This window comes from Pelobates fuscus, chromosome 10 (genome assembly GCF_036172605.1).
Source record: "Pelobates fuscus isolate aPelFus1 chromosome 10, aPelFus1.pri, whole genome shotgun sequence".
NCBI lineage: Eukaryota > Metazoa > Chordata > Amphibia > Anura > Pelobatidae > Pelobates > Pelobates fuscus.
Genome location: NC_086326.1, coordinates 54523839 through 54545977, shown reverse-complemented (window position 1 = coordinate 54545977; position 22139 = coordinate 54523839). Strand labels below are relative to the sequence as shown.

The following is a 22139-nucleotide window of genomic DNA, read 5'->3' as shown; positions in this document are numbered from 1 at the left end:
ATCAGTAATTCCCAATTGGTTGACTGCTCATTTTCTTACAATTAAAAGAGAGACTCCAGGGCCAGGAAAACAATCAGTTTTTCTGGCACTACAGGTCCCCTCTCCCTCCCACCCCACATCCCTGGTTGCTAAAGGGGTGAAAATCCCTTCAGTCACTTACCTGTGACCCCCGCCGGTGGTTTCTGCTCGCCGCCGCTCCTCCGTCAGCTGGTGAGCGAGACTGATCCCGCCCTCCGGCTGAGGAGACCTAATGCGCATGCGCCACAATGCCACGCATTAGAGCTCTCCATAGGAAAGCATTGAAAAATGCTTTCCTATGGGGAATTGAGCGACGCTGGAGGTCCTCACACAGCGTGAGGACGTCCAGAAACGCTCTAGCACAGGTTTTCTGTGCTATGGACCAGGAAGTCCCTCTGGTGGCTGTCTAGTAGACAGCCACTAGAGGAGGAATTATCCCTGCAAGGTAATTATTGCAGTTTATAAAAAGAACTGCAATATTTACAGTTGCAGGGTTAAGGGTAGTGGGAGTTGGCACCTAGACCACTCCAATGGGCAGAAGTGGTCTGGGTGCCTGGAGTGTCCCTTTAACTACCGTATATACTCGAGTATAAGCAGAGTTTTTCAGCACGTTTTTTGGGGGTCATAGTGCAGCTCTCGCGAGACTTACAGTGTAAGCTGACAGATGCTGACCGGACCGGCGCGGAGGAGGAGGGAGCTGCAGGAGAGGTAAGTAAACGCTCTGCAGCTACCACAGCCCCCTGTCTGTATTATGGCAATGTAAATTGCCATAATACAGACATTGACTCGAGTATAAGCCAAAAAATGTGCTGAAAAACTTTGCTTATACTCGAGTATATACGGTATTTAAAGGGACACTCCAGGCACCCAGACCACTTCTGCCAGCCCCCCTCCTACACAGTGCCCATCCACTGGACCACCAGGGAGTGAGAGCCCCCCTCCCTGCCATGCATCAAGCAGGGAGGGGGGAGGAAAAATTTTTTTTAAATATAAATAAGTGTAAAATAAAATAATATTTTAAGAAATCAATTAAAATAATCTAAAATAAAAATGCCCACCCCCCCACCAAGGCTCTGCAACACACACTGCACATAAATATTAAATGAATACAATTTTTTTAGGATCTAATTTTATTTAGAAATTTACCAGTAGCTGCTGCATTTCCCACCCCAGTCTTATACTCGAGTCAATACGTTTTCCCAGTTTTGGGTAAAATTAGGGGCCTCCGCTTATATTCGGGTCGGCTTATACACGGTAGTTTAAAAAAAAAAAAAACTTTCCTCCCATACTCCTGTATTTGCCTCCTTAAAAAGTCAATGGCACGACCATCCGCTCTACAATTCAAATGCCCTAACTAGGTGTTCTTTGACTCCAACCTCTCCTTCACTTGTCAAGTCCAGTCACATACCAAACCCTGCTGCTTTCATCTCAAAAACATAGCTGCACCCACGGTGCTGGTTTATGCCGCTATCATCACTCACCTAGACCAAGCCGCTTCTCAATGGTCTTAAGTGTTCCTAGCTGGCCCCGATTTGGTTTACAATGAATGTGGTGCAAGCCTCCTCCTCCCCCTCCAAGCTTGACACCGGCTTCCTGTAAGATTTAGGGCTCAAGTTAAGATTCTGGTGCTTGCTTATAAAGCGCTACAGAACGCTGCTCCTACCTATCCCCACTAGTACACAAGTATGCCCTGCTAAGTCCCCTACCCTGTAACAAAGATCTGCATCTAGTTACGGTTTGTACTCACCTTTAATCCCCACCTTCAAGACTGCTCTAGCGCTGCGCCATTCATATGGAACCACCTTCCCTACTCAGGTAGAGACTCTCACCCACCCTCTTCAAAAAGATTGAAAAACCTCACTTCTTTAAGAAAGCATATCTATTAAATGGTTAGTAGCTTCCCCTCCCCGCACCTTGGTAACCTACGCTGCTTCCTCTCCTGCAACTGTCATCCCCAAAAAAACAAAAGAAAAATTTAAAACTATTTAAGGAACCTACTTTCCCCCCCTGTACATGAGATACATTCTACCCTTACCTCTTGTGCCACTTCACCCCATTCTTTAGATTATAAGCTCGTTTGAGCAGGGCCCTCAATGCCCTATGTTCCAGTGCGTTCAACTTGCTTTGTTGCAAATAATTGTCTGTTAGCCCTCCCATTGTACAGCACTGCGGCCTTTATAAACCGTAGTTAGTGTCTAGACAAGAGCCTTAAACTCAGTTAACAACAGTATGAATTAGCAATACACAATTGTGCATTTTGGGTACGAGAGCTGCCAGTATTTTAAACTAATCTATTGGGAAATCTCTCTCCCAATGGCATCTTTAGAGAGGTTACAGTTTTTAGTATTTAAAATTAGCCATAAATAAGTAAAATCGTGTTTTTCCAGAGCGTACTTTACGGCACTGATTCATTAGGCTAGTCTACTGTAACTTCAATTAGACACTAAAGCACAAATATGATTAATACAGATATTCCTATTCACAATATACTTTATATTCTACATTTCTGTAATAAAATCATGCAGCTATAAATTGCAGATTTTCCAAGTAAGCAGAAGACACTGCAGAACAAAAAGGGCGGTTTAGAAAAGTATATTTAAGAGGAAATCAATTCCACCAGTTGCAAGTGTTTAATGTCATTTTATTTATATAAATAAAAAAAAGTTAAAAAAAAAACCAACAACAACACAGTATTGTATAGAAACAAAATGGGAGCAGCTCAGAATCTCTATGCAAATGAATCAGTAGAACATTGGATGTATATTCAGATAACATTAAGTCACATTTAAGAGATTCAAGAAGTACTTTAATTTGTCTCATGATTAAAATAATTTAGAACCCCCCCCCCAAAACCCATCTTTAAGAGTTTACAAAAGGTCTGATATTATGTTCTTTTCAGGAGCTGTTGGTCCCATGTAGCCAGCAGTCTATCCAGTTTGTCAGATTGGGCGAAGTACAGAAAATATCGGATGTGATCCGTTCTAATTTTTCCAGCTCTAAGGTTCCGGGTGATGGTGTCCAGAAGCTCATACGCATGAGACAGCTGAACTTGATCCAAAGGGGATGCTCGGATTTTGGTCTTTATTTTTTCCAAAATCATGAAATAGACCTTTTGCATCTCAGGATCCATCAGTTTTTTGGCAACTTCTCCGATCTCTTCAATCGCATCCAGGACACGCTGGCTTTCTACCATTGAACCTGACAACAAAAGTTTAACAGAATGGTATAAATCATTACCTTAAACATGATAAAGCTTTATAGTAGATGGTACTGGATTAGGAAGCTTATAAACCCTTTATAGTCTTTATTTCCCCCAAGTGTAGATGCATAATTTTACATACAGAAGACACTATACCACAAATCCTATCATCAGTCCTGTGTCTGGTGACTATACTGTATGGACCAATCTGGGGGATTCAAGCAGGCAGGAAACAAAAAAAAAAAAATCAAAGTCATATACTGCTGCTCCCATTTTGTGTCTACTAATTCTATTTTCCTGGATTCCTTCATGATCAACACATTATGTCTACGTTAGGCAGTACAGTAGTTTGTGTTGACATGTGTCCCTGCCAACTTTACATGCAGACTAAAAAAGTATCAAAGCTGGATTAAAAGGGATACGATAAGTGCCAGGAATACAGAGCTATATTACTGGCACTAGAGAACCATCTGCCTCCAGTGACCTTGTGCCCCCCTCCTCCCCTTTTATTTACATGTTTCCAGATCACATCTCGCGGTGCTGGGACATTGCTTTGCCTTCTCCATCCTGCGACGAGCGCATGCCAATTTGTATGAGCAGCTTATGCATTAAAAATGAAAAATCTGAAGCTGGATGTCCTCATGCAGAGCGGGAGGACGTTCAGCATCAGTTACCGGGCAAACAAAAAGGAGTTGTGTGTGGGAGACAGCCACTGGAGGCAGACTTGGTTCCAGAGAAATTGCAATGTTTACACTGCAGCACTAAGTGGAATAGGGATCCTGCACCCAGACCTCTTCAATGAGCTGGAAGTGGTCTGAGTGCCTGTAGTGTCACTTTAAGGAACAATCCATGCACCATAATCACCATAGTCAAACCATTTAGGAGGAGGTACTCATTGGCGGAGAGTGCTTAGCCAACACTCACCTAGTGAGAGCACTGTGTCAGGATTTCATTCAGTGGAAGCGCTTTGTAGGAACTTCCATTTCCAGGGGAGACTTTGCTTGATTACTTACCCCAGTTCAGCAGACTATAGTAGTTATGGTGCTTGCAATGTTCATTTAATCAGAACCAAAATAAACCCTGAACAGACTTGCACTTTAAGAATGATTACTTATAATCACAATATTTAAAGGTTAGGGGATATTGCCGATTTGTGTATACATTTTGCTAGACAGTACATTGTAAGGTTTGCAGTGACAGCATATCTCAGAAGTAAAGATAAGCCATGTAGTCTGTAAGCCAGCGTGTTTAAAAACAAAAACAAAAAAAAACACCACAATCCATCATCAAGAGTTAGAGACTATTTTATAAACTGAACAGCAGCTTTGAGGACTTGCAATCAATTAAACAATATTAACCAGCAGACAGAAATATGCATCAAAAAACAACTTATGAGTAACAAAAAACAACAACATTCATTACTCACCATCTTCATTACCTGCCGAAAAGAAAACCAGACTAATTGATAAAAGAACTGGCAGTAATATATTAGACATTGTTTTGTGGCTCTTGCAAAACCAGTATTTTAATTATTATTATTTTTTTCCCCAGAGCTGCTTAAAAAGCTTTTTAATCACATACCAATCATCCAATTAGACTAAGTCAGGTTTTGAAAGAGTTGTCGGGATACCTTCAAAACACAGTGGTTTCATTCCATGATCTAGGATATGCTTATCATTAGGTAGCAATTTCTGTATAAGTGATCCATTCCCACAATCCAGTCCAAGGCATTCCATATATCCTTCAATGAGAACAATCAGTGTGTTAATTCAAGAAGAGATGTTAAAACAAATCAGGTGGAGCTAGCTCAGTATTTTACCATAAATGTATTCCTCTGAGTGATCTATGGTGTAAAGATAGGATGCAAGATGTAGTATGCCATTGTGTTTATCAGGAGTTCCTAAAAGTATATATTAGTGTTTTTTTTTTTTTTTTTTAATTTAAATAATAATAAAAAAAAACAACCAAAAATGATTGATTGTAACTTTACCAAGTATAGCTTGCAAAGCATAGAATCTGAATATAATGTTACTTGTTTATTGTTACCAAGGGATTCATGTACAAGACAGGCAGTGACTGGACATTTATAGTTTTAAACCTGTTTTAAAAAAGGGTTACAAAACATATTTTATATAATAATTCCAAGTGATATGTTATGAAAGGTTTGCTTAGGATAAAAAGCCTATTGTAAGCATATTTGCTAAACAACTCTCCAGTTCAGATACTTTGGTGTGAAATTTGCCGTTCCTTGGTGAATGACCATTTACGGTGAGAAACAGTCCATGATCTAGGAGGGTTACTAACAGATTAAGTTGGGCAAGAGTTGCACTTGTTATCCTGCAGATTCATGCTCAGCATTAAAGGACCACTGCATGCCCCCAAAACAGTCCATCTTGTTGAAGTGCATTTTGGGTGAGGAGTATCATATTTTAATGCCCATGTATAAATTTAGAAATTGGCACTTTTAAAAATAGATTATGGAAACTCCCCCAGCTGTTAATCAAAAGGACACAGAGGTTTGCTGCCTCGTTTAGTTAACTCCCCTGAACTAAGGAAAGTGACAGGTGTGCTCAAGTAGAGCGTGCCTACCTCCTGCCCCTCAGACCTCTAATCAGCATCCTCCGATCATCCAGACCTCAGATTTCTGACACAAGTACATGTTATTGATCCCCCCCCTGGGAAAAAACGGGAGGGCTTGCAAAGACTGGCGTTCATAAGAACTGCTGCTTTTGTACGGTCTTTTAAAATATACTACCAATGAATTTAACCCCTTAAGGACACATGACATGTGTGACATGTCATGATTCCCTTTTATTCCGGAAGTTTGGTCCTTAAGGGGTTAATATACGCATGAAAAATGCATGCATGTATTCGTTGGCGGCATATCTACTAAACAATGATTTATGCTTTTCTCTCTATAAAGGAGAACCAGCACATGTTACCAGATTACCAATTAAATTACCAATTTAATAATATCCTTACATTTGTGCAGTAATGGCTAACCTTGACACAAGTCACAGGACTTTGTAAAATAATATACCTCCTAACATTTCAAATAGACAAAGAGGGTCAGTTTCTTTTAGGGATATTAGGGTGTGTGTGAGTGGGGTGTGTTGGCCATGGGCAGGGCTGTTTGGAGAATTTTAGATGACTAATAATTTATACAACTAGTACGTTATTCAATATAAGAACAATGTATCTTATTTACACAGACTGATTTCCAAACACATTCATTGTAGTTTATGCCAAAATTAATGCCAAAATGAAACTGTGTATAAAATGTATTGCCTTGCAGGGAAAGAATATATATTCTCTTGTATATAATATATATTATATTATAATTATAATTATAATAAGATCATCTCTCAAGCAATGATATCTGGGATATAAGAATACATTTGATGGAGCATCATATCTTACATTTTAGAATAAAGCCAGATTTAAATGTTTACATAAATAAAAAGGAATGCTAGAATGCACCTTATCTCCACCAGATTGTGCCTTATTCCAAGTGGAATAGACAGACAAGGTAGGGTATGTATTTACAACTCAAAATGGTGAGTTTTACATGTTGACTGTTATTTGGGTATTATTGAAATTGTGTTTTAGTGTTTGTAAATGTGCACGATATATACAGAGTTGTTTTAAATGGCGTCCATAGGTTAGTATTTGTTGTTCTTAGGGTTAAAGTTCAGGTGACTCTAACACTCAGCCAGATGGATGCCGTGGTACATTTACAGCTATTTATGCTGCTTTATTTTTAAAAGTCAACATTTTATTATCAACATTTTAAAAACAAAACGTCAAGTTAACAGTAAGTGTCTATATACTTTACCCACTTATAAAATTGCTATGGTGGGACCAACATTGGCTATAAGATATTAGCTCTTTCCTGTATGGAAATGGATGTGTCTGCCATAATTCTACCAACAGGTATAGCCAAGCATGATCTGAGTCCATTTTTATTTTCGCTAGTCTAAAGACAATGTTTAAAAGCGTCTTTGGGCTCCTAATTCACTTTATTTATCAAAGATAATGATGGCAATAGGGTGTGTGGCTAAGACGAAAAAAGGCACGATGATCGGCCTTTGTAAACTGAGACACTGTATCATCCATCCATGCAACTGAGGAAGACGGTCACATTGAAAAACATGTTGTGCACACTGCTTGGTGGGATTAAAACTGTAGCACTTGACTTACATGTAAGAACTTTATGTTTAATCTGTAATAAATGTTATTATTTTATTCTAATTGCTGGTGTCTTTATTTTATTTATCTTGGATGATCTGTCTACAACCATCTCCACTTCACGACACCTATATCACACTCATACTGATGTACTGAGCCAGTAAAATACAGGCTCAAGGAAATGTGAATGTGATGTCATCTGAAGTATATTTATAATTGTATAGATAACCTGTGTGCAAACAGTATTGCCCTAAGAGAGTATTTTATATCTTTTTTTACAGTAACATCTCAAGGATATTCTGATATGGTAGATAGATTTGTACATATTTTTTGTACCACTGTTCACTGTTTAATTACACAGTCTGTAACATATTTGCTGTACCATGTTTTACTGTTAATTCATACAGTGGGTCACTTATTCACTGTTTATCTCCACAAAGTGTGCTGTTCACTTTTCTTTCATGTGTTTATTACTTTTTATTTTTGGCTGAAATGTTGTGATTGATTTTACGGTGTCAACTAGCCGCATTTTGTTTGTTTATTTTTTTGGATTCATATTTTGTTTGCAGCGCCATATACATTGCACTTTTTCGCCTTATTGTAAAGGATAAGATGTTTGATGTGTTTCACACGTAAAGGTTGTCCAATCACAAGCATCATTCAAGTGCTTCGTAGAGTTTAACTTTACCGTGTTCCGTTCTTGGATTAGAAAGCAGTGTTGAAATGTACATTTTATACTTTTTTTTTTTTTTTCCTCTAAGGTCTTAAAACACCTGTTGAAATTGCCTAACTGATTCCCCTCCCAACTGGGAAAGACACCTAATTCGTATGGGGTTGCTTACTGCTTACTGCTTACTGCTGAGAGGAGGAGAAAAGATGTGGGTGCCCTGACGTGAAAGAGGTATATTACCTAACTTGATCGTCCATTGATATTTGTTCTTTATCTATGCCGAATTTCTCATTTTATGTTATGTTGGACTTTTATGATTTCTTGTTACACAGAAAAAGTGTGGTGCACGTGGCTCTTCGTGTTGTATTGCTATGATACAACCTTCAAAATAAAGAATTCAGAAAAACAAAAAACACCTGTTGAAGTGAAAAGTGTAATAGATCCTACTGCCTAATGTATGGTCTTATTGTTCATCAGTCAGCAAAGTATCATGTGATTAATTCCAAAGTATCTCTCAGACCTTGTTGAAAACCAGTGCAGGAACATAATACAGAATGTGAAAAAAGGGAGTCTACCAGAAACATAACTAGAGGCTATCTTTACAAAGAGAATCTGTCAAATAATAATCACTCCAAACTAGGGCATCCTGTTGACTTAATATCCCCTGTAATAATACCTAGACTGTAGACAATCCTATTCAATTCTAAGACATATATAACTGCAACATTAAAAGATTGCAAGATTTGTTAGTTTTGACTGCTCTAGATCTCATGGGTCAGTTCCCAGTGCTTGTTCTGCTGCTTGTGCTAGGGTGTACAGCCACATGTTTCTCTCAGGACGTGGGGGAATCCAATAAGGGTAAGTTCTATATACTCAGGAACCAGGTAAAATATGATCAAAGTTTTAAAACGAAATCGGAAACTATATCATAAAATGAAAATTGCTTCAAGAATTATTGAAAACAGCCCTGATCTTACAGCTTTTTCTGTGTATTTTGCATGTACAGCAATTGTTCAATTTGCCATTGTGAAATTAGTATTATGGATGGAAATTACAAGACATGGCCCTGAGATTCTGTAATCTAGGACCTCAAACTATCTTTTTATTTTGCCAATAAACCGCAGTTAACCTCAGTCTATTAATATAGGAGAAGCAGCATTAATAGGATTTATTTTGCTAGTGATTAGTGATATCAGTTTATTTTGGAGCATTTGAACAAATACATTTGCTTTGGTTTTTAAAAGTGACAGAAACATTAAAATATCACTGCTGAACATCTTGATATTTTCAGTGTTATTCACTAAAGGGTGAAGTATCAGGAATTCAAACTGTATTCAAAGTGAATTTCAAATCTTAAGGTCAAAGTAACCAAACTGGAAAAATAATCAAAGCCACAGTTTGGCTACTTTGGCCTTAAATTTAAAAATTTACTTTGCACTCCACAAAACTCTCACCTTTGTTTAAAAGCTGCAAGTTTAAAACAACAGCCAAGACTAAAAAAACAAAAACAAAAAAAACAAAACAAACCTAGTTCTCCCAATTCCTAATACATCTATTATATATTTTACTATTTATTTATTTAGTAAAATATTTTACCAGGAAACATACATTGAGATTTCTCTCGTTTTCAAGTATGTCCTGGGTCCACAAAACATTGCGTTGTTACAATAAAAATAAAAAACAATATTAGTATACAATATATACAAAATTTAACAGATAAGAGTGGGGGGAGAGGGAGGCTGCACTCACCTAAACATGCATAAATGGGGTGCTGCTGGGGGCCATATTATACAATGCACAAGATCCAGCGCCCTCACCTATTCACTAAACGTCAACTTCAATGTTGACAGATTGTATTAGTTTTTTTTTAAAACACCTGTCAACATTGAAGTTGCTGTTTAGTGGATAGGTGAGTGCGATCTTGTGTGTTGTATAATTTGGCCCCCAGCAGCACTCCATTTATGCATGTTTAGGTGAGTGCAGCCTCCCCCCCTGTTTCATATATGTATATTTGGGAGTCTAGCCAACTCCTTGGTTTTGCACCCCTCCCTGTCACAGGTTCCTCATCCCAGGGCCCTATTTAGCCTTGTACTGCAGAGAGCCCCAGATGGAATTTTTCCCCAAGTAAGTGGGTTAATCTTATAAGAGCAGACATTAGGCTATTAGAGTAGGACCTGCCAAAGATGGGGTACATTGACGTTGTGGCAGGCTTATGCAATGTATGATCATATAATGTAACTAAACCCCCATTATTGTTGCCTAGATTAGGAGTTTTTAAAAAAACTAATCAAATCTGTCAACATTGAAGTTGCTGTTTAGTGACTAGGTGAGTGCACTGGATCTTGTGTATAGAGTGTGTGTGTGTGTGTGACTTTGCTCTAGATTCTAAGAAATAAAGAGAAACACCATTGTTGCTAATTATGCATTTCTTTCGTTGAGGTGCTTCTCACTAACTATACAAGAAGCATTTCATTATAAAGTATTATATGGCAGTGAATCAACTTGACTGGAGGCTTAGAGAACTATGCGGCTTAATGTTGATAATGATGCCCTTATTACAAAACATGGACTGATATGAGATCTTAATGGTTGAAAGAACCTCAGGCTGAGTGGTGGCCTTTTTTGTAATTTTTAAAGGAAATTTGTTTAGGGATGATGTAATGTCTAAACCAGGGATAGGCAACCTTCGGCTCCGCAGATGTTTTGGACTACACCTCCCATGATGCTTTGCCAGCATTATGTGTGTAAGAGCATTATGGGGGATGTAGTCCACAACATCTGTAGAGCCGAAGGTTGCCTATCCCTGGTCTAAACCAAGTGTGCTGACCAATCAATACATTTTGATATCATACTCATTATATCCTAGATAGGGGATCATCATTATTTGTCACTGCTGTGGATTATAATGTGATAAAAGCACAGGGGAGATGTAGTATATCCTATCTGTAGTGCTGAATGTTGACTTCCCCTCTTTTAGATCAGCTATGTAACTTATATCCCTCTCATCTACCTCCTTCTTTCCACACCATACTATGACTAATCAGATATGTAATGTCATGCTATGGTGGGTACAAATATAATTAGTTTCCATCTTTATAAAGGCTGTGGGTAAAGCAGTGATGTGTGAATGTGTGACGCTTACAAACCATAGTTTTCTTCCATATGTATTAGGAAATTAGTTAGGACAGAAGTCTATTGCAGTTAGGGCTATACGGTAGATTCCCAGTTGTTGCACATATACATATCCAACAATATTTGGCCAGCCTTCATGGGAGTTGAAGCTGGGGACATCCCTATTGGCCATCCCTGGTCTAATGATTGTGGCTTAAATTTAATTTAAGATTCACTATAAAACTTTTTTTGCTAATAGTCATACAAAAATGTGCCTTTTTAAAAAAAAAAAAAAAATCATATTATTTCTTGTAGTTCGTCCATGCATTGTTTGGATTTTCTCTTTGACAATTTTAGTTATTATTTTCCCTTCAACACAGATGAGGTTCCAAAGCCTGGCGGATGCAGCCCGGAATCCCCACATCATGACAATGAACCCCCTCCATGCCCAGACCCATGTGAGGGAATCGAAAACTGCACCACGACGAGCTGCACCATAGACAGTCACTGTGATGGCAGCCTGAAATGCTGTAAGACGAGATGTGGCATGGAGTGTGTTCCACCATATTTTAGTGAGTCAAACTCTTCATAATGTACTATGATTGATAATAGATGATATTCATGGCAAAACAAAAGTTATAAAAACTAAAATAAATAGAAATTGATACATGTTGTACTGATATGTAGAATTAACTGCTTTAATATCCCAAGTCATTAATTCCTAGCTCTATTTACCGTGACCCTAATTATTACATTACATGGCAGTACCTCGATGAGCCATATTTTGTCTCCTGTTCCAGGGTTTAGAACCATTCATCTAAGTCTTAAAGGCATGTCAACAGAATAGTCATGTGTAAGTTTAATTGTAAATAATTATCTGTGTACACAACTACAACATGTTAACTCTACATAGATACCTATAACCAAATATATGATGGAAACATTATATGACATTATATGACTTCCTGGTAACAATGATCTATTTCTTCATTTCACTGTATGTATATATATATTTTTTTCTCCTAAAATCAGGAAACCCCTGTCAAGGCAAACATGACTGTCCATTGGGTCTAAAGTGCTGTAATGGTGTATGTGACAGTGACTGTATCTATCAGCAGAAAAGTCGTGTTACTAAGGGATCACTCAGTGCTGTGAGCGTGAGTATAAAACACATTCTGGGAACACTTGTATTAGCATCTGTAAATAGGTAGCCCCAGCTGTTGTTGAACTAGCATTCCCATTGTGTTTTTGTTTGTTGAATTTACCTGCGCGATAATAAAATCGCTTCAAATGTACAATTCCCAGAATTCTCTGCAAGCCAGCAGTTTAGATTAATTTAGTCATACCTTCCAGTATTTCAAATCCACAAAGAAGCTTTAATATTAAAGTGTGAGTGGGTGTGTGGCCTGGGGTGGTGCAGTTCCGAGAAATTTTAGGTGACATACGATTTATTCAGCTAAAATGTATTTAGAATAAAAACAATGTATACAGACTGATTTCTAAACACATTTTTGGCAGTTTTAAGACACATTACTGCATTATTGCTGTAGAGCTCTGTTATACACTCATACACACCAACAATATGGAGCTCCTAGAAAAGAGGGACATTAGGACAGAAAAGAGGGACAGAAGGATTTAGACCCAAAATAGCAAATATCTCGCCGACATAGGCACATTTTGGGAGTTATGATGTGTTATGGGCAAATGCAAATATTACAAGTTTTAGAATGCAATGCTGTATTTTTAAACGGTGTACTTTTGTCTTTAAGATATTGCAAACTTCAAGGCTATGCTACGTAATAGAAATAACCTCAGTGCATAATATGCTGCGTAGTTCTAACTTACGACATTTTGTCTTAGCTTAATGGATTTTATGTCTATATTTCTATTTCTATTTAATAAAATATCTAAAAAGACAACACTTCATTGCTTCCAAGACAATCCTTATTTTATTTTGTATTCTCAATTATTTATATGCATTTTAGATAGAGGAATCTCTTACTGACTATATAATATTATGGCTAAGATATCTGTATGGTTAGCCCTGCTAAGTTCTATGCTTTAAGACATTATAGTGGTAAATAAGGGAACTGGCCGCGGTTACAGATGTAGCAGTAGACAAGGTAAGGTCAAAGCCAAGATGGTTGACAATTTGGGACACTGTCAGTCTTGACACACATTTTGTGAGGGAATTCCAGGGAGTAACTCCATTATTTTCTTTTTCTTTAAGTAAAAACAAACTATATTTAAGACCATAACAATGATTTCACTCTTTTATTAAGATGAACATTACAAAATTAAATTTAAGAATGCACTTCCTTAATTATTCACTTTCAGGAAGAAATACAATTGATTGCACTCTAAAAGGGGAGTGAATTGATAGATGGAACAAAATGCTAAAATAAAAAATGTGTCCACAAAGACATATAACTATCAAAATCAGAATAGGATGTAAGTAGATGTAATCAATAGTGTGCAATTCTTCTCTATTCTCCGTTATTGGTATATAGAATGTATTATTTCACTGTGATGATAATCTTATGTGACATGATTTTGTTTTCATTTTAGAAAAAGAAAGCTAAGTGACCATACCATAAGCAAATTGACTCAATTTCTCCAGAATCAATGGATAAAGTGACCTGTAAATAAACATCTGATATGCCTGAGACAAATTGAATGATGTTAAAAATAATAAATCTGTACAATATATTTTGCATAGTATTTTCTTTTGGTTGTACCTGTATTTGGACATGTGATGCATATTGTAGTTTGTCTTTCTATGCATACAGCATAAACATGTTGATGATGCTAATGTTCCACTATAGGTAATTATGACTTGGTAATTGTGATTTTGACACGCATTTGGCTTTACTAGAAGAAAATAGAATATTGGAATATAAAGCTGGCTTATTTTTTCACTTATAAAAACCCATCTGTCAGAATGGGATATACTAAAATCAGGATAATGGCCCAGTTTGTAATATAACAGATGTTATATTAATTGACATGCAGATGTATCTCCTATTTAAAGGGACTCTCCAGTGCCAGAAAAACAAACCATTTTGCTGGCACTGCAGGTTCCCTCTCCCTCCCACCCCCCATCCCAGGCAGGGCCGGCGCTACCATTAAGGCGGACTAGGCAGCCGCCTAGGGCGCCCCTTAGGAAGGGGCGCCGCCAGGAGCGCCGGCCCCCCTAATGCTGCAGCCGCCCGAGCGCTCTGTAGAGAGCCTCAGGCAGCTGCAGCTTCGCCCGGGCTGGTGCGTCCATGAGGGCGCACCGCGGGGGCGCAGCATGAAGAGAGGAGCTGACAGGAGGGAAGCGCTCAGCGCTCCCTCCTGTCACTCCCTCACTGTAGCGTGGCCAGCCCTGTATGATCCGCCGGTACAGGGAGCATTTGTCTCCTGTACCCGGACGGACTAACAGGAAGTGAACACTGAGTGTTCACTTCCTTTTAGTCCGGCCGGGTACAGGAAACAAAAGCTCCCTGTACCCGCGGACAGTACAGAGCTCGGCCACGCTACAACATAGGTAGGGAGGGTGGGGGGAATAAAGGGAGGGGGGGGGGAGAGAAATAAATGGAGAGGGATGGAGGGGGAGAGAAATAAATGGAGAGGGAGGGAGGGGGGGAAATAAATGGAGAGGGAGGGGGGGGGAAATAAATAAATAAATGGAGAGGGAGGGAGGGGAAATAAATGGAGAGGGAGGGGGGGGGAATAAATGGAGAGGGAGGGGGGGGGAAATAAATGGAGAGAGAGTGGGGGAGGAGAAATAAATGGAGAGGGAGGGGGGAGAAATAAATGGAGAGGGAGGGGGGAGAAATAAATGGTGAGGGAGGGAGGGGGGGGAAATAAATGGAGAGGGAGGGAGGGGGGGAAATAAATGGAGAGGGAGGGAGGGGGGAAATAAATGGAGAGGGAGGGGGAGGAGAAATAAATGGAGAGAGTGGGGGGGAGGAGAAATAAATGGAGAGGGAGGGGGGGAGAAATAAATGGACAGGGAGGGGGGGGAGAAATAAATGGACAGGGAGAATAAATGGACAGGGAGGGGGGGAATAAATGGACAGGGAGAATAAATGGACAGGGAGGGGGGGAATAAATGGACAGGGGGGAATAAATGGACAGGGAGGGGGGGGAAATAAATGGACAGGGAGGGGGGGATAAGTGGACAGGGAGGGGGGGGATAAGTGGACAGGGAGGGGGGGATAAATGGACAGGGAGGGTGGGGGAATAAATGGACAGGCAGGGTGGGGGAATAAATTGAAAGGGGGGGAAATAAATTGACAAGGTGGGGGGAAGTAATTGACAGGGAGTGGAATTGACGGGGTTAGGAGGGGGAATGAGAGTGGGGAGGGGAGAAGAGAGTGACAAGGGAGGGGGAGAAGAGAGGGACACGCAGGGGAGAAGAGAGTGACAAGGGAGGGGGAGAAGAGAGGGACAAGAGGGGGGAGAAGAGAGGGACGGGGGGGGAGAGAAGAGAGGGACAAGGGGGGAGAGAAGAGAGGGACAAGGGGGGAGAGAAGAGAGGGACAAGGGGGGAGAGAAGAGAGGGACAAGGGGGGGAGAGAAGAGAGGGACAAGGGGGGGAGAGAAGAGAGGGACAAGGGGGGAGAGAAAAGAGAGTGACGAGGGAGGGAGAGGGGGAGAAGAGAGTGACAAGGGAGGAGGGAGAGATCGACGTCCATCACACACACACAATGCACCCCTTGCACACAGAAAAACACACAATGCATTACACACACAGACACACACACACACAAGCAATTCAACCCTTACATACAATGCATCCCTTACACACACAGAAACACACAATGCATTCCTTACACACACTCAATGCACCCCTTACAGACGCACACACTGCATCCCGTACATACACAGAAACACACATTGCAGCCCTTACACATACAAACACAGATTCACACAATGCATTCCTTACACACATATCAGGACATCCCCTACTCCTGTGAACAAACTATTTGGTGGAACATGAAGGTGGACCCTGGGGCCCAGACCATGAGCTGTGTAAAGGGCCTTTAAAAAAATGGAGCTGCTTTCCGTTCTCCCAGAACACAAACAGCCTCCAGAGAGCCTGTTATACACTAGACGAGTGGAGCCAGACTGCAGCTAGAGCCCATCACCATCCTCATATGATTGTAAGTAGGCAATCTAGTATATTATTCGTTGCACTAATCTCTAATTTACCTCACATTAAAGGGACACTTTAGTCCCCAGAAGCACTGCAGCTTAATGTAGTGGTTCTGGTGTCTATAGCCTGTCCCTGCAGGCCTTTTAATGTAAACACGGCGGCACTGCAGCACTTGTGTTAGTTAACATGGGGCATTGTGATGTCATATGGGGGGGGGGGGCGGCAAACTTTACTTTTGCCTAGGGCGGCAAAAATCCTTGCACCGGCCCTGATCCCAGGTTACTGATGGGGCTAAAACCCCTTCAGTGACTTACCTGTATCCACAGCCGTCTTTAAAGTGGGGCAAACGGGGTAGCTGCCCCGGGCCCAGTTGCTCCTGGGGGGGCCCAGAGCAGCTGCCCAGGGGACCCTGCGATTTGCGTAGCCCCCATGGACCAGACACTGGCCTGCACAATAAGGAGGCCCCCCGGGTGGCACATGCACTAAGGGCCACCCGGTGGGCATGTGTCAGCAGGGGCCTGGTTGGGCGCTGTGACGCTTATACAGCGCGACCGGGCCCCTTCCTGTTCAGCAGCTGGCTGAGAGGAAGTGAGTGCCGCGCGTCACTTCCTCCCACCGGAGATCAGAGCCACGCGGGAGGAGGAAGGCAGGGAGGAGGGGAGTTCCATAGGAGAACTCCCAACTGCCTCAACCTGCCACTGGACCCCAGGAAACCACCCTCCAGAAAAAAGTAAGAACCTGGAGGGTGGCTAAATGTATGTGTGCGTGTGTCTGTATGTCTGTGTCTGTGTGTGTCAGTATGTCTGTCAGTGTATGTGTATGTATGTCTGTGTGTCAATACGTCTGTCAGTGTATGTGGCTGTGTCTATGTGTGTCAGTATGCCTGTGTGTGTCAGTATATCTGTCAGTGTATGTGTCCGTGTGTGTATGTCAGTATGTCTGTCTGTGTGTGTATGTCTGTATGCCTGTGTTTGTCAGCATGTCTGTGTGGCTGTCAATACATATGTGCCTGTGTGAGTGTCAGCATATCTGTCAGTGTATGTGTCTGTGTGTGTCAGTATGTCTGAATGTGTGTCAATATGTCTGCCAGTATATATTTGTGTCAGTGTATGTGTGTGTCAGTATGTATCTGCAAATGTTTTAATATTTTTGTCTGTGTATGTATGTGTCAGTATGTCTGTCAGTGTGATTGGGTGTTGCACGTAATTGGGGAGGTGAGGGAGGAGGTGGGAGGGGCAGGGCGCATGGGGGCCCAAGAAAATGCTTTGCCCAGGGTCCTATTTATATTATAGACGGCACTGCCTGTATCCAGAGCCGATGTCCCTCGGCGCTGGGTCGGGATCTGCCCACTCTCCTCCCCCGCCGACGTCATCCGGCGGGGGAGACCTATTGCGCATGCGCGGATGCCGGCGGGGGAGACCTAATGCGCATGCGCGGCAATGCCGCGCATGCACATTAGACCTCCCCATAGGAAAGCGTTGAAAAATACTTTTAATGCTTTCCTATGGGGATTTCAGCAACGCGGGAGGTCCTCACATAGCGTGAGGACATCCAGTGACGCTATAGCACACTTTTCGTGTGCTATAATCACGGAAGTGCCCTCTAGTGGCTGTCTAGTAGACAGGCACTAGAGGAGGAGTTAACCCTGCAAGGTAAATATGGCAGTTTATGAAAACTGCAATAATTACACTTGCAGAGTTAAAGGTAGTGGGAGTTGGCACCCAGACCACTCCAAATAGGCAGAAGTGATCTGGGTGCCTGGAGTGTTCCTTTACAACTCGCTTACAACCATTTCAAGTGCTGCTTGAGAGTGATACTGCCACGTACAGAGTCTCCTCTTAAACCGTAGACAAAGACACTACCACAAGCCTAGACATAACACAGGCCCTAGACCTGTACTAACCCTTACTCCAACTCTAACATTCTAAACCTACCCTAAAATATCATGCCAAGTATGTATTAGGAGAAAGTAATGTCATAATGAAACATTTATAAACCACTCAATTTTCAGCCTATTTAAACTCACTTGTAAAGAAGGACATGACTAATATTGCGTGGGACCATTTTGACAGTTAAATTATTAAGCCTAATGTATGTGCATCTGACTGAAGCATTGTAAAGGCAACATTTACTACCCCCCAACCTCCCAATTCAACCATGTATGCCTCTATTTTTAGATACATGTTTTGTTTAATGAGATGCTATTTGTAAAGGGTCTTGACTGGCCACCACTTCTGCCGAGAACCACGCTGTGTAATCTAGGACATTCCTCACTTTGGGTTTAAAGGAGTCATCCAATGTAAGGATATACAATCTCTAAGTCAGAATAAATTTCCTGGCAATCATATCTTTGTTGGTTAGGGTCACCAACCAGTCCATTTTAAAAAGAAATTTGAGTTTAGATAAAAATAATTGTAGCTTGGGAACGTTCGGCTGGTTCTAGACCTGCAGAATGGCCTTGTGTCCAATAGCTGCGTTTATGAGGAGGAATTGTTTAATAGTTAGGTGTTGACCCTGGATAGGTCCCAGGAGCAAGAACACCAGGGTCAATGGTAGTGTGGACATGTTCCCGTTCGTAAAAGATGTGTTTTCACCTCAGTCCAATATGATTGTATTAGTGTGCACTCCCACAGACAGTGATATAAATCGGCTCTTGTGTGTGTGCATTTGAAACAGGTCGCTGAGTCTTTCCTAGTCATTAGATGTAGTCTGTGTGGTGAATAGTAGGCATAGTGTAGAGTCTTTAGAAACATGTCTCTGTAAGAGATGATAGTCAGGATTTGGCATTGGGCTTGGTGGCTCATGTCGTGGAGCACAGCATGTTGTCTAAAGGGTTCTCCCAGTCTGCTTCTTTGAAAGTTTGAGTGATAGAGTGGTAGTAGTGCCGCACCTGGAGGTATGTAAACCATGGGGTTAGAAGGTCCAGGAATCTCTCCCACATCTCCACCAACATTAAAAATTGTTGACCCGTGTGGGGAATCTCTCCCGCATCTTCACCAACATTAAAAATCTTTGACCCGTGTGGTCTACTAAGGTGTGGAGAGCCGTGACACCCCAGTCCGCCCACAACAGGAAGGGATAGTCAGTACCCGGGGCAAAGTTAGTGTTGCGAGTGAGAGGCACGTGCAGTGATTTTAAAGGGTGAGCTCCCATCTTAGATTGGGCTTGTTTCCAGGCCCTGATTGAGGTATGTATAAGCGGGTTCGTGAGGATTTTATTTGGGAGGAGGTAGTATGGCCTATGCAGGAGAGCCGGCAGTGAGTCTGGCTCCGTCAGGAAGGACTCCAACGGCAACTGTGAAAACCTATGCTGGGATTTGATCCAATCCAGTGCATGTCTTAGTTGTGCTGCTAGGCTATATTCCTTAGCATTTGGCAAGTTTAGTGCCCCTTGAGCGGTGTATTGATATAGGTTTGTAAGGCTAAGGCGTTGTTTGTGTCCCTGCCATAAAAATCATCTAAGCTTCTTATTTAGTAGAGTTTCATCCTGTTTCGAGAGTAGCAAAGGGAGGACTTGAAGTGGATATAGTAGTTTGGGAAAGCTAATTAAATTGTATTGATTTTCCCTTCCTATGTAGGATAAAGGTAAGTTACGCCAATGGTCAAGCTCTGAGAATATGTTAGCTAAGATGGGAGGTATGTTCAGTTTGTATAGGGAGAGATGTTTTTAGGCATTTTGATTTCTAGGTATTTAAGTCCCTGTGATTCCCATTTCAAGGGGAGTCATCCTGGCATCGGCGGGGGTCAGCCGCTTCCCAGATGAAGGCCGTGAAATTTGTTCCAGTTAATTTTGAGACCTGTCATGGCATGGAATGAATCCAGCAGGTCAACCAAGGGAGGCAAAGAGTTTTGCGGATCAGTGGTGAAGAGCAAGAGGTCATCAGAAAAGGCTGAGACTTGCAAGGTGAGGTTGCCTATTGGAATTCCCTTGAATCCCCAAAGGGTTTCTATCTCTCGTAGTAAAGAATCAATTAATAGTGGAGAAAGTGGGCAGCCCTGTCGCACCCTCCCTTTTTAGTGGGAAGTAGGGGGAGTCAAGGCCATTTGTTGTTACACAAGTAAGCGGGTTATGTTGTAGATTTGTGATGAAGTTTACAAAAGTGTGTCCAAAGTATCGTAACTTTAACACCCACATCAGATGTTGCCAGGTGATGCTGTCGAACGCCATCTCTATGTCTAGTCCGACAAGAGATGGTGCTCTCATGCCCAGTACCCCCCCTCGCAGCCCCTGCCACGACCACCAATTCCCTTCAGACCCCCATGACTGCTTGTTTGCCCCTTACAAATCCTAGTTTGTGAGAAGTCAGTAAGTTAGGTAGGAATGTTTGGATCTCAGTGCTATGATTTTAGTGAGAAGCTTAACATCTTGATTGAGTAGTGAGATTGGTCGATAGGAGACCAAGACTTCTGAATCTCTGTCTGGTTTGCGGATAAGAATGACTCAAACCTGATTATGAGTGTCTATTTTTAGATCTCTAATATATATTTGGTTAAATAGGTTTTTGAGGGTGGGACTGATTTGGAGTTTTAGGGTTTTGTAATATTCTGCCTTAAAGCCATCTGGGCCAGGTGCCAGATTTCCGTGTTTTGACTGCTCTGTGTATTTCCTCCTCTGTGATAGGTTTACTGATTAGCTCCCTGGCCTTCTCATCAAGTTGAGGGAGAGCTAGGCTTTTAATAAAATTCATGCTCTGGGCATGATTGTCCGACGGGGCCTTTGCTAAATTTCTATGGTAATCATAAAACAATTTATTAATTAATTCATGAGATACATCTCGTGCCATTAGGTGAGTTGATAGCAGTAATGGGTTTAGATTTTGTCCTAGGATTAGCCAGGTGGGCCAGGAGCTTTGCAGACCTTCCACCCTACCTAAAGAAGTGTTGTTGTTGAAAAACTAATTTGGATTGTGCATAGTTCAAGACAAACGTGTTTAGGTCATTTTGAGCTTCTCTGTATAGCTGTTTGTGGTCATCGGTGGGTTCAGTCATGTGTTGTCTGTGTGCCTGTTTGAGAAAATTTTCTAAGGAGGGAAACTCTTGTTTCCATGCCTTTTTAGCTAATGCAGCATATGAGATTATTTGTCCCCTCAAGACCGCTCTGGACGTTTCCCATAGTAGTTTGGGAGTCATCCGTGTGTTCCAGATTGTCATCAATAAAGTTAGCCCAACTGGCCTGGAGATGACTTTGAAAAGTCGGATTATTAGTAAGATATGCTGAGAGATGCCAGTGTGCAGTGAATGGGCGGGATGTTGGTTTATGTATCATTAAAGTGATAGGCGCATGGTCCGAGACCACTATTGTTTCTATCATAGCGTTGATTACATGGGGCAGTGCAGCTTAGGTGACTAAAAACCTGTCAATACTACATAGAGAGTCGTGTACTTGGGAATGAAATGTGTAGTCCCTCTCTGTGCCGTGTAGTATCCTCCATGGGTCATGTAAATTACAGGCATGTGAGGACGCGATCACTGTCTGTGGGAGACAAGGAACCCATTGTGGATCTTTCTAGAAGAGTGTCAAGAACAGTATTAAAATCACCCCCAATTATTATTTGGTCAATGTCGATTTGAGCAAGTAGGGTTAGTAGTTTGATAAAAAAGAGTTTAGTACATGCATTTGGAGCATATACATTAACAATACGGTAGAAAGTAGCATCGATGGTAAGACATAGGAAAATATAGCTGCCTTTAGGGTCACAACTATGAATAACATATTACAAATTAGAGTGCAGCAGGATCACCACCTCTCTGGTTTTCGAGTTATATTTAGCCGCAATACAGGCCTGGATCCAGGGGGCCTTGAGTTGAGTG

At 41.4% G+C, this 22139-nt stretch overlaps 1 protein-coding gene across 1 annotated transcript; it reads left to right on the top strand.

Annotated features, from left to right (window-relative positions):
• Positions 1–8815: 8815 nt before the first annotated feature.
• LOC134574728 (WAP four-disulfide core domain protein 5-like) lies at positions 8816–13772 on the top strand. Its single transcript, XM_063433828.1, has 4 exons — positions 8816–8933; positions 11567–11758; positions 12219–12343; positions 13755–13772. Exons 1-4 carry the CDS (start codon positions 8846–8848, stop codon positions 13770–13772), a joined length of 423 nt encoding a protein of 140 aa, XP_063289898.1. The 5' UTR covers positions 8816–8845.
• The last annotated feature ends 8367 nt before the right edge of the window (positions 13773–22139 follow it).